Source organism: Rhinopithecus bieti, unplaced genomic scaffold (assembly GCF_001698545.2).
Source record: "Rhinopithecus bieti isolate Rb0 unplaced genomic scaffold, ASM169854v2 scaffold_1070, whole genome shotgun sequence".
In the NCBI taxonomy this organism is placed as follows: Eukaryota; Metazoa; Chordata; class Mammalia; order Primates; family Cercopithecidae; genus Rhinopithecus; species Rhinopithecus bieti.
This window is the reverse complement of record NW_016803844.1, coordinates 3,199,587-3,211,793: the sequence shown is the minus strand read 5'-3', so window position 1 is coordinate 3,211,793 and position 12,207 is coordinate 3,199,587. Positions and strand designations below refer to the sequence as shown.

The 12,207-nt window shown below is 35.2% G+C and overlaps 1 protein-coding gene across 2 annotated transcripts in view; it reads left to right on the top strand.

Moving 5' to 3' along the window:
• Window positions 1–9,656, top strand: part of ERBB4 (erb-b2 receptor tyrosine kinase 4) — a 1,212,321-nt gene extending 1,202,665 nt beyond the window's left edge. The window contains exons 26-28 of one of the 2 annotated variants that reach the window (XM_017855621.1): window positions 4,977–5,024; window positions 5,822–6,119; window positions 8,905–9,656. In XM_017855621.1, the coding sequence (XP_017711110.1) occupies window positions 4,977–5,024; window positions 5,822–6,119; window positions 8,905–9,350 (792 nt within the window). In that variant the 3' untranslated portion in view covers window positions 9,351–9,656. The remainder of the gene's footprint in view (window positions 1–4,976; window positions 5,025–5,821; window positions 6,120–8,904) is intronic. The other variant, XM_017855612.1, reaches the window with a different exon arrangement.
• Window positions 9,657–12,207: the final 2,551 nt, after the last annotated feature.

Sequence of the window (12,207 nt, the reverse complement as noted above, 5' to 3'; positions counted from 1 at the left end):
TGAATACATGAGACATATACGAAAGATGAAAGGTTCCAAGATTAATGAGTAAATAAAGAATGAGAGCTGGCCGGGCGCGGTGGCTCACGTCTGTAATCCCAGCACTTTGGGAGGCCGAGGCAGGTGGATCACGAGGTCAGGAGTTCAAGACCAGTCTGACCAAGATAGTGAAACCCTATCTCTAAAAATTAGCAAAGCATGGTGGCGGAAGCCTGCAATCCCAGCTACTTGGAAGGCTAAGGCAGAGAATTGCTTGAACCTGAGAGGCAGAGATTGCAGTGAGCCGAGATCGCGCCACTGCACTCCAGCCTAGGTGACAGAGCGAGACTCCGTCTCGAAAAACAAACAAACAGCAACAAAAAAGAATAAGAGCCCAAGTCAATATTTCTTCAACTGGACCACAGAGTCATTATTGGGGTGTGTGTGTGTGTGCGCGCGCAGAGTAAGAGAGATTCTTCAAAAATGTAGAGTCCCACAGAATCAAACCAAATAGAAAAATGAGTAAATAAATATATGTATACATAAATAGACAAAAGATATTATGTGTAATATATGTAAAATTCAGCCAGCAGCTGAAATCTCAATAGGCTTCTCCCAGTCATTTTTGGGTTTGGCACATATGGACACATTTTGTTTGTTTCCTTCTGATTGCCCTGTGAAAAATGAAGGTTCTAAATCTAAATGTCTCAAAACACTGGTATGTCGAACTCAGTTGTGAGAAACGTGCAGAGTTACAACTATGCATCAGGAATTATAATTTATAATACAATAATTATAATAACAATGCAATAAACATTTTCTATATGCTGCTATGTGACCTGTGAAAGTGTGGAAATGCCCATCAGAGTGTTAAGCAGATATGTCAGGGAGGATAAAATGTTGAGAACCTTTAATAGTTACTATGTGGAAGTGTCTAGATAATAAATTAGTGCTGATGGATTAGCAACGTCTTACAGAGACATTTTACTTTAGTCAAAAGGATTTGGAGTATTTCTTGAACCTAGAAATTGTAATCTTATAATTACTGTTGAAAGTAATAGTTATTTAAAGATTAGAAAATGACTCTAATTGATCACATGTTTAATTTAGATAGAAGCTAGGCATTAGGCCTGTATTTTGTTTCCTCTGAAAGTAGATTTGTATAATAACTTTTAAAATATCACGAGATACAGTCCATCTATTTAATAATTAAAATTTCTCAGGAATAATATAAACAATACAAATATAAGAAATACTGTGCATAAAATGAGACAAACGTTCTAATATTTGTCATTCAACAAAAAAGTAAATTTTAGAACATGATATATTTAAAAGTGCATTTAATACTGTATTTGATTTATTTGCTGATACTTGCCTTCTCTGTAATCTCTGGCATTTAAATCCAAGTTAATCATACAGTGTTCCAGTGATATGGCCACAGAATTAAACTCATTCCATCCATCACCCTTACAAACCCCCCCACCAGGAACAAACTCAGTGTCACCTGCCAGTTCATAACCCACCTCTTTCTATCTCTGCCCTGCTGACAGTAAATCGCCTCACCAGCTAATTGAACAGATGCATCCAGTGCTGCTTCCTAAAGATCTGCAAAGCTGGACTTTGATGGACAGCAGAAAGTAGCACAATGGAAAAACAAAAGCTTTTAACTGAGAGCGTTGCTTTGTTCTGCTTAGAACTTTAAGGTCACTCCAGCTCATTTTGACTGCTGTGAGGATCTTAATTTTTACTCAACCAATTTACTTGCAGCTGTCATTCTTTCCAATATTAAAAGTTCAGCTCTTCAAGTGTGGGGAATTGAGGGAGAGAGAAATGAGAAGAGCTTGTTTCAAACTAAAAGCAGCAAAAACAAGTAAAATCTGACTTGGCTCTGAAGTACAAAAAGTTATTTTCAAAGCTTATAAATTATGACATCGTGATTAACATGTAATTTAAATATATTTAAACAACAATTATATCACATTTCCAGCCCAGCTAATTGGCCTCACAGATGTTCCCTTGGAGCTGCATTGCCCTTCCACGGGGAAATGAATGAGGTGCTTTTTATCATGGAAAACAGATAAAAAAGCAAACGGAAAAAATGGAAACAGAAACATAAAAAGCAGCCAGTAACCCTAAAAACAATGAATGCTAAAGGGGTTTTGCTTAGCATTTTTTTCCATTTTAATGCTGAAAACAGGAAAATTCATGAAGATGCTCCTATTACTGTGATGCTATTTGGCAGTTTGTCCAGATATGGAGTTGGCAGGTTGCTGACTGAAAGACTTGTCAAAGCAGGGACAGTGGATGCATTCTAATAGGGCATGGCCTCGCTTTCTGTCTTGGAACAGACTAACCGCAAGAGTCCCAGTTATTTTAATCCATTGCCTTTACAATGGAAGCCATTCTAGCCCAGATAATGAATATAGATAATAAACTGTTCCCCAATAAAGAATGACTTGCAAGTTGTTCCTTTGATTGTTTATGTCTCAGGTTTTGTAAAATGCAAAATGTGCAATCAATACTCATTTCTCAGCTGTAATTCTAGTCCAACATTACCCAGTACAGCAACTTTTGCAAGGTAGGAGGTCAAAGAAGCACTAGTAAGTATGAATATTTCGGAATACCTTGCATTCTAATATAGAATCGTAGAATTGAAATAAATTCCTTGTTTCATTCTTGCCTTTTCTTCCAACAATCTCAGATTATAATTGATAGTGTAAATTCTAAAAGGACAGTGGTCATCATGTCTTAGTGTATCGTGGTATCGCTGGCATCTACCGCAGTGCCTGTACTCTTACTGTAGAGATTTAGTAATATTTGTTAAGTACTTGCCAAATAATTGGTGTTTCATGAAGAGGGTAAGGCCAGTGTTTGTAGTTTGGTGAAGTTCCACCAGGCAGTTCCATATTTCCTCTACTGTCACTCTATATTACAAATCACTGGACTATAAAACACTCTTTCCTCAAATTTTAAGAACAAATGTACTGGATTTCAGGTATTTCTAAAATATAGTAAAACATGCCTATATTTAAGATGATTAGAGAACAGGTGAGCATTTTAAAATGCCTCTTTGATGAGTAGCTTTGGCATCCTGATTGCTTTATTTTAGAAATTCAATTTAGTGGATATGAATATTTAAATTGATATGTTCTTTACATTTTTATAATAGTGCAGAGTTTACAAAGTTCATTTATATGCATTATCTTACTTCATATTTATTAATAATAGAGAGGCCAAGAATGAAAACGAGGGTCTGAGATGTTTCATGATTCACCAAATTCACACCACTTATCATTGGAACTAAAGCCCAGGTCATTAAATGATCTGTCTGTTGCACAGTAGCACCTCCTATGTATTGCATATTAAATATACCTCTGACTTTCCATGTCATAATCTTTGATGTGTTGTTAGTTATGTTACTAAAGAAGAAAATAGATAAATATTCTAATGCCACCATAGTTATGGGGAAAATTAAAATATAAACTCACTATAGGGGTTCAGACCGTGTCCCTTGATTAGTCCAACAGACTAAGTTAGTTAAGGGAGATTATATTATCCAGTTGTTATTGATTTACTTTAAACACTTCATCTCCATGGAACCATATTCTTCTTAGAATGTTTCGTGAATCTAAATCATATGAACAGTGACCTGGAATAATATTTATCTGTTTCATATAAAAGATGTTAAGTATCTGTAATCCCAGCACTTTGGGAGGCTGAGGCAGGCGGATCACGAGGTCAGGAGATCGAGACTATCCTGGTTAACACGATGAAACCCCGTCTCCACTAAAAATACAAAAAATTAGCCGGGCATGGTGCCAGGCGCCTGTAGTCCCAGCTACTCGGGAGGCTGAGGCAGGAGAATGGTGTGAATCTTGGAGGCAGAGCTTTCAGTGAGCCGAGATCCTGCCACTGCACTCCAGCCTGGGCGACAGGGCGAGACTCATTTCAAAGAAACAAACAAACACACACACAAACAAAAAAGATGTAAGGTATCTTAGAGGTTGATTTTAGCCATCTCTGTTTACTTAAAGCTGGATTGTAGAGAATATAAGCTTCATAAAATCAAGTGGTTTGGGTCTGTGTTTTGCATTATCCCTGGGCCTAGAAAAGTGCCTGGCATATAGACAGTAGGTTCTCAAAAAATGTGTTTAATGTATTTTTTTTATTAAGGAACAGAATTAGTATCATACAACTCCTTTTCCTTACCCTAAGGAACACTGTCCTTCATATTTTATTATATTTTTATACCCTCTTTCAGTTAGCCCATAGGATGGAGTGTTAAGCTATAAAATATACATGTATTTTGTTGTTGTTTCTTTAACTGATTTTGACTCATTATAAATACATAAGGGGATTCTAAAGCATGTTTCCAGGAAATGAATTGATTTTCCAAATTTTCTGCTGTTTCTTAACTTAAAAAAAAAATGTAAGACTGAAGATAAAATAGCATATACCTTTTAATAAGGAGAGGCAAAGGAGTTTACCCTTTGCTGAAGTGGTGAAAAATAAATGTAGCTTGATAGCAAAAATTACTGCAGGCAAATCGAAATCTCCTGCTATCTCCTTCCAGAAATATTTATTCTAAGAGAAAAAATAACAGCAGAGTATATGGCCATTTCAATCTTTTGACATGTAAAGAAGGAAACCATTTCCCATTTACATCTATAGTTTATTTACTAATTTTTCCTTTCCTATAGGGTTAATCAGAAGAAAGTTTATTATTTACTTTCTAATCCATTGAAAATTTTGCTTTTCTGTATAATTTGTCTTTTCAGGGATTGAATTAAAATATTTATTTTCCTCAAAACATATAAATAAGCTTGCTTATGGTCAGAATACAGACAATTTTACTGCTTAGGAAGCTTCACTGTTGTGCACTTTTCCCCCTTTGGTTCATACAACTCATGTGGCTTTTCTTTTTCGTTTCTTTTTTTAATTTTTTCATTCATATTGCCTCTTATTATATCCATCATTCCATTTTTCTTTCCTATTAGAGTGAAATTGGACACAGCCCTCCTCCTGCCTACACCCCCATGTCAGGAGTAAGTATTTCACAATCAACCTTCATCTTTTAGGATTTTTGGTCTTTGCTTACCATGTTTCCTATCTCTTGTCTCTGCACAATTTCCTCATTTTGCCTTTGCCAACAGTGAGTTAAGAATTCGCTGTACATTGTGTAGCTGCCTTTGTAGATGTGTTTTTATCTCAGTTGATAATCCAAAATGGAGATCTCATGCATCAACAGTAGCTTTCAATTTTTATCTGAAGGATTTACCTGTGCATATAAATTATGCTTCTAGATGTGGAGGTGATCTTTACTTCCCTGTGTATAGGTCATGTACTAAAAAGTCAGAATTATAGTGATAATCCTCTAGTTAGGTACTAGAGCCTCAAATTCATAATAACCACAGAATTTTGGAAGGCAATAAAGACAAAGGATTATTCAAAATATATCCATGTACTTCTATTCTTAATGACAACTGTCTATAATTAATGACACTCCCATTTATCATAAAAATTCACTTTGAAGTTTATATTAAATATAGGCACTTGTGGGAAAAGGGCATCAAATACTTTTTATTAGACTACGTTTCAGTTGGTTAATAAAACTAAAATGTGTACTTCAAAATTATTTTCTGATGATTTATCTTTTAAGAAAAGTGGAAATTTTAGGTGTTTCTAGTTTGTAACTCAAATTCATTAGCCACTAGGGAAAAATAAATAAATACTATGACTATTCTCTAAAAGACTGGCTTTGACATCCTTGTGGCTATTAACATTCATTTTTAAACTATTTCTAACAACACCTTCTCTCTTAATATGTTTCTCTTATTAACAGAATCAGTTTGTATACCGAGATGGAGGTTTTGCTGCAGAACAAGGAGTGTCTGTGCCCTACAGAGCCCCAACTAGCACAATTCCAGAAGCTCCTGTTGCACAGGGTGCTACAGCTGAGATTTTTGATGACTCCTGCTGTAATGGCACCCTACGCAAGCCAGTGGCACCCCATGTCCAAGAGGACAGTAGCACCCAGAGGTACAGCGCTGACCCCACCGTGTTTGCCCCAGAACGGAGCCCACGAGGAGAGCTGGATGAGGAAGGTTACATGACTCCTATGCGAGACAAACCCAAACAAGGTACGAACTGATTATTCAAAAATGATTGCCATTCGAAGTTCACTTCCATCAAGATAAACAAAGTACAGAATGGAAATTGCCAGACAGCTGTACAGCACAACATTTGTGACCTAGTAAAGGCCTAGGCTACTGCTACTTGCAGTATGGTCCCTGAATCAGCAGCATCCACATTATTTATTATTATTTATATAAATCAGAATCTCAGGCAGGCCCCATCTGAATAGGAATCTGGATTTTAACTAGATCCCCAGGCTATCTGCATACAGCAATGAGTCTTGAGAAGCACTATTCTAAACATATTTTGTTGAAATATTTGAATGAGGTAGCATACCACAAAGTGTCAGGACCATAACTTTATTGGACTTAATTGTGGAGATCATAAAGACTGGTATTGTTGGCAAATGTGCCTGATGCTTTTGATGGCACTAATAAATGATTTGTTTGACTCATTTAAATGATGTCATTTAAGCAACCTAGTTTATTATAGGAAAATATTATATTTTTATATGACATTTTCAAAATTAAAGTTTTGACCCTGTGTATACTTACAAGCATACCATCAAGATTTGAAAATAATAGTTTGTGGTTTTACAAAGCACAACAATAATTTTGTAAAGTTAGTAGTAGAAATGTTAAGCACCCAAATCAAATAATGCTTCCATTTTGCAACAAAACAGCCTTTCTTCTTCTATGCTAACAGTATCACAACAGAGAAGATAGATGATTGTTATTAAAAAATGATGATCATGTCTCTCGCAGTCTTTAGTGTCAATAGTAAACTACATTTTAAAACTCTGAGAAGGGCTTGTTATAAGGTTATGTTCTCTCCTTCAAAGTAAAATTTAAAGATCTCTAATTGTAAATAACCTTTTAAAATATATCTGTCTAGATAAAACTTTTACATATATAAAACTTTTATACATATAAAAATGTAATGAAGAGTTTGGATGTTCATAGTAGCCTAGTAATGACACAAATGTAGGTGTTATGAAGATTTGGTGGATTAACCCCAAAGAAGAATCTTTTCTGGGGAGTTTTCACTTCAACCGTAAAGTTATTGGACAGCTATACAAGTTTGCATCAGGATAATATATAAGTAGATCGCACTGAGGAAAGGTAATGTAAGGCTAAGAGAAAAGCAAGTCACCCTATATAGTCACACTGTATTCTCAGATTTTATCTCTGACCACTAAGCTCCATTTCTATAAAAGATTGCTATAGTCTCACCTCGTACTCAGAGAGTACAGAATTTTAGTACAGACATTCCTATTCTTTCAATTAAGAAGTTTTAGAAATCTGGTAAGAAAGATCAAATTCTACATTCCTTTAAGTGTTTTCATACACTTGTCAAATTAAAACTTGTGGCTAAGCATAAAGTTCACCCAACTCCTGCAGGGGCAATAATAACAAACAGTGCAGTAGAATAAGAAGATTACTCAAGAGGACTTAGAAGACCTGAATTCCATCCCAACACTAATTGTATCCTGCATATATCACTTAATCTCATTTTTCTGTCTACAAAGCTGGAAAAATAAGTCTTGTACTTCTTTTTCACAGAATTGTGAGGATGAAATGATAGTGTCTTATAAAGGCCTATATATGATAGTGGGATATTCATTACTGCCCTTTCACTTGAATAAATGATGCTAAATACTTACCTATTCTGTATACATACATTTGGAGAAAAATAATCCTGGCTTAATAGAATTTTTCTCTCTACTTGTTGGGCTAAGGATAAGAGATAGAAAGTTTGTTTCAGAATGGCCTCTCAACAAGGAATTGTGTCCTCTCAATGCCTTGAATTCAAAATAGGAATAGCTTAGGGCTTTGTGTATATAGTAAAAGAGAGGACTATTAGAGGACCTACAATATATATGTGTATATGTCTATGTGCAGTTTATATTATAGACATAGATGTAGAATTAAGATTCAGGAGAATGGTGATAATTATTAGCACCGTTTAGGCCAATACCTATACTAGATGGATTTATTAGATTGATCCATACAAAATAGGCACTAATTGACTGGTTTCAATATACAAAATGGCTATTTCATATGATTCAAGCTGATAGTTTGCTATTTTGTGATTATGATTGGTCAATGGAAATATTATAATTATACTTTATTGTTAAGTAGAAGTATATGTAATGTCAAGCAAGTCAGCCAGAGGCATGTTAGCTATCTGTTAGATTTGCTTTTTTAGTTGAATTTTTTTTTCCTTTGATGCTTTCTTTTCCATGTGTAAAACTTTTGTCAGGAGCATCTCCAATCAAATCCTTTTTACCAGTATAGGCAATCATAGCAAACCACAGAGACTAATAAAACATGATTTCTTCACTCCATTCATCTTGGCATGGAACTCAGCTATAGACTCTTTGGTTTTTCAATATCCTTTATAGAAATTAAGCTGTCTGTATATTTAAAGGCTATTTAATCCTAATAGGTAGTCTTATTTCCTAATATAAATAACTTTTAGAAAACAAAAACATTGAAACAATCAGCCCCATATGCAGAAGAGACAAATGCAATTAGAAAGAAATAAAAATTTAGGAGACAGAAATTCTGATTCTGGCCTCCTTGGCTTCTTGTTTTGTTGTAAACATGTTTGGCTCCCTTACTCTTTTTTTCATAAGACCATGGTAATCCACAAATAGTTGTGAGAAATCATGAAAACAAATCTGTGTTTTTTTGTTCTAGACAAAGAAGCTAACCATTATGTATAACTTTGCTCTGATTAATATTTTCCAGAAAGTATAGGTTAGCTGATTGTTTTTTACTCCTTTAGAATACCTGAATCCAGTGGAGGAGAACCCTTTTGTTTCTCGGAGAAAAAATGGAGACCTTCAGGCATTGGATAATCCCGAATATCACAGTGCATCCAATGGTCCACCCAAGGCCGAGGATGAGTATGTGAATGAGCCGCTGTACCTCAACACCTTTGCCAACGCCTTGGGAAAAGCTGAGTACCTGAAGAACAATGTACTGTCTGTGCCAGAGAAGGCCAAGAAAGCGTTTGACAACCCTGACTACTGGAACCACAGCCTGCCACCTCGGAGCACCCTTCAGCACCCAGACTACCTGCAGGAGTACAGCACAAAATATTTTTATAAACAGAATGGGCGGATCCGGCCTATTGTGGCAGAGAATCCGGAATACCTCTCTGAGTTCTCCCTGAAGCCAGGCACTGTGCTGCCGCCTCCACCTTACAGACACCGGAATACTGTGGTGTAAGCTGAGTTGTGGTTTTTAGGTGGAGAGACACACTCGCTCCAATTTCCCTACCCCCTGTCTTTCTCTGGTGGTCTTCCTTCTACCCCAAGGCCAGTAGTTTTCATACTTCCCAGTGGAAGATAGAGATGCAATGATAGTTATGTGCTTATCTAACTTGAACATTAGAGGGAAAGACTGAAAGAGAAAGATAGCAGGAACCACAATGTTTCTTCATTTCTCTGCATGGGTTGGTTGGGAGAATGAAACAGCTAGAGAAGGACCAGAAAATGTAAGGCAATACTGCCTGCTATCAAACTAGCTGTCACTTTTTTTCTTTTCTTTTCTTTCTTCCTTTTTTTTTTTTTTTTTTTTAAGCAGATGGTTGAAACACCCATGCTATCTGTTCCTATCTGCAAGAACTGATGTGTGCATATTTAGCATCCCTGGAAATCATAATAAAGTTTCCATTAGAATAAAAGAATAACATTTTCTATAACATATGATAGTGTCTGAAATTGAGAATCCAGTTTCTTTCCCCAATAGTTTCTGTCCTGGAAAGTAAGAATGGCCAACTCAACTTTCATAATTTAAAAATCTCCATCAAAGTTATAACTAGTAATTATGTTTCGAAGCCTTTTTGGTTTTTTTCATTTTGTTTTGCTCTGACCAATTCCTTTATATTTGCTCCCCAATTTTTGGCTTTAATTTCTACTTGCAAAGATGTTTATATCAAAGCTTCTTCACAGAATTTAAGAAATATTTTAATATAGTGAAATGGCTACTACTTTAAGTATACGATCTTTAAAATAAGAAAGGGAGGCTAATATTTTATTTTAGCTCTCATTTTCATGCTATCAAATTATCTTCACCCTCATCCTTTACATTTTTCAACATTTTTTTCCTCCATAAATGACACTACTTGATATGCCACTGGTTGTCTGAAGAGTAGAAGGGAAACTAAGAGACAGTTCTGTGTGATTCAAGAAAACTACTGATACTTTCAGGGTTGGTCTGATGAGGGAATCTATTGAACTGGAAGAAACACACTGGATTGGGTATGTCTACCTGACAGATACTCAGAAATGTAGTTTGCACTTAAGCTGTAATTTTATTTGTTCTTTTTCTGAACTCCATTTTGGATTTTGAATCAAGCAATATGGAAGCAACCAGCAAATTAACTAATTTAAGTACATTTTTTAAAAAAGAGCTAAGATAAAGACTGTGGAAACGCCAAACCAAGCAAATTAGGAACCTTGCAATGGTATCCAGGGACTATGATGAGAGGCCAGCACATTATCTTCATATATCACCTTTGCTACGCAAGGAAATTTGTTCAGTTCGTATACTTCATAAGAAGGAATGCGAGTAAGGATTGGCTTGAATTCCATGGAATTTCTAGTATGAGACTCTATTTATATGAAGTAGAAGGTAACTCTTTGCACATAAATTGGTATAATAAAAAAAAAAAACACAAATATTCAAAGCTTATGGATAGGTCCTTGGGTCAAAAGTTGTAAATAAATGTGAAAAATCTTCTCATGCAATTATTTTATTATCCAACACACTAATCTTTTGATACTTTATATAATTCCTTTTCTTCATATACTGCATCCAGTACTAGAACCATCATTATTATGTATCATTTTGAAAGAATACCTGATGAGATGAAGGATGGGAACAAATGACAGGGATGAGTCTCCAAGTAAAGGGGGCCTCACATCAATAATTAGGAAACTTAGATATAAGTCCCCCTTTTCTGAAAATTCTATCCCAAGTCGTTTAGATTTTAAAAAATACTTCTTTCTAATGTTAAAATATTGGGACCAAATTAGAGTCAATAGTATACGATTACTTAATTAGAGTAAAAATATCTATTAAGGCAGAGAAAGTTTAGAGAAAAAAAAATCCAAAGAAATTTGTTTCTTCCTATTCTGAACAAGTAAATCCATCCATCTATCCAAATCTCCTTTATCTAACTGTGTCTACTAAAAGCACCGTATTTTGTGGAGAACACTCAGATAAATGGAATATCATCCCCAACTTCAAAATTCTATCATCTAGGAGATTTAATTAAAATGACATTTTAATTTTTCTATGAGTTCAAAGAATCAGATTGCATAGTCTCTTTTGTGAATAGCTGTCATCTAATCAGTTGTACAGTAACATATCTCCTTTGAACTCATTTGGAATATAAGTTAAACATCCTTCAAATTGTTGATGTTGACAAATAGGATAATTTCAGTAATATTATTCAAACATAAACTGGTCTAGAAGAATATTGCATCACTGGCTAATTAACCTATCTAGATTCTAACTTCACCATTAAACCAAAAGTAGATGATGGTGGTCCTTGGCCAAGAATGATGAAGACATTGGAGTTGGTTTTCTTCTAAGCTATAAGAAGTGAGGCAAGCTGAAAAAGTACGGTAGAGCAGGGGAAGGATTTGTGAGATTCCTTCTAGTGAAGTTCACCCTCAAACTTTTCAGGGTTAAAGACACAGAGTGATTCAGGGGCCATAATCTAACAACTCAGAGCTCTCCTATCCATTCAGAGAAGTCTCTAGGAAAAGGAATCTCATATCAGTACTTATGAAAAATGGAATATAAGCCTCCCTTTCTAAATAAATCTGCACCAAGTCATCACAGCCCTCTTTTTGGATACTATACCTTGATTTTTTTTTTCTGATTTACAATATGCATATGGTTTGTACTGGGATATAGAAAGCAGAATCACTCATTTTGGAGAAGGAAAAAATAAATAAAAGACTTTTAAATGTCGGGTAATACCTAGAGACGGAGGTAGGCACAATCCAAAATGACCCAAATGCTTTATAATAGCACCACTTTATAATTCTTTTGAATGATTTCTGTAGTATAT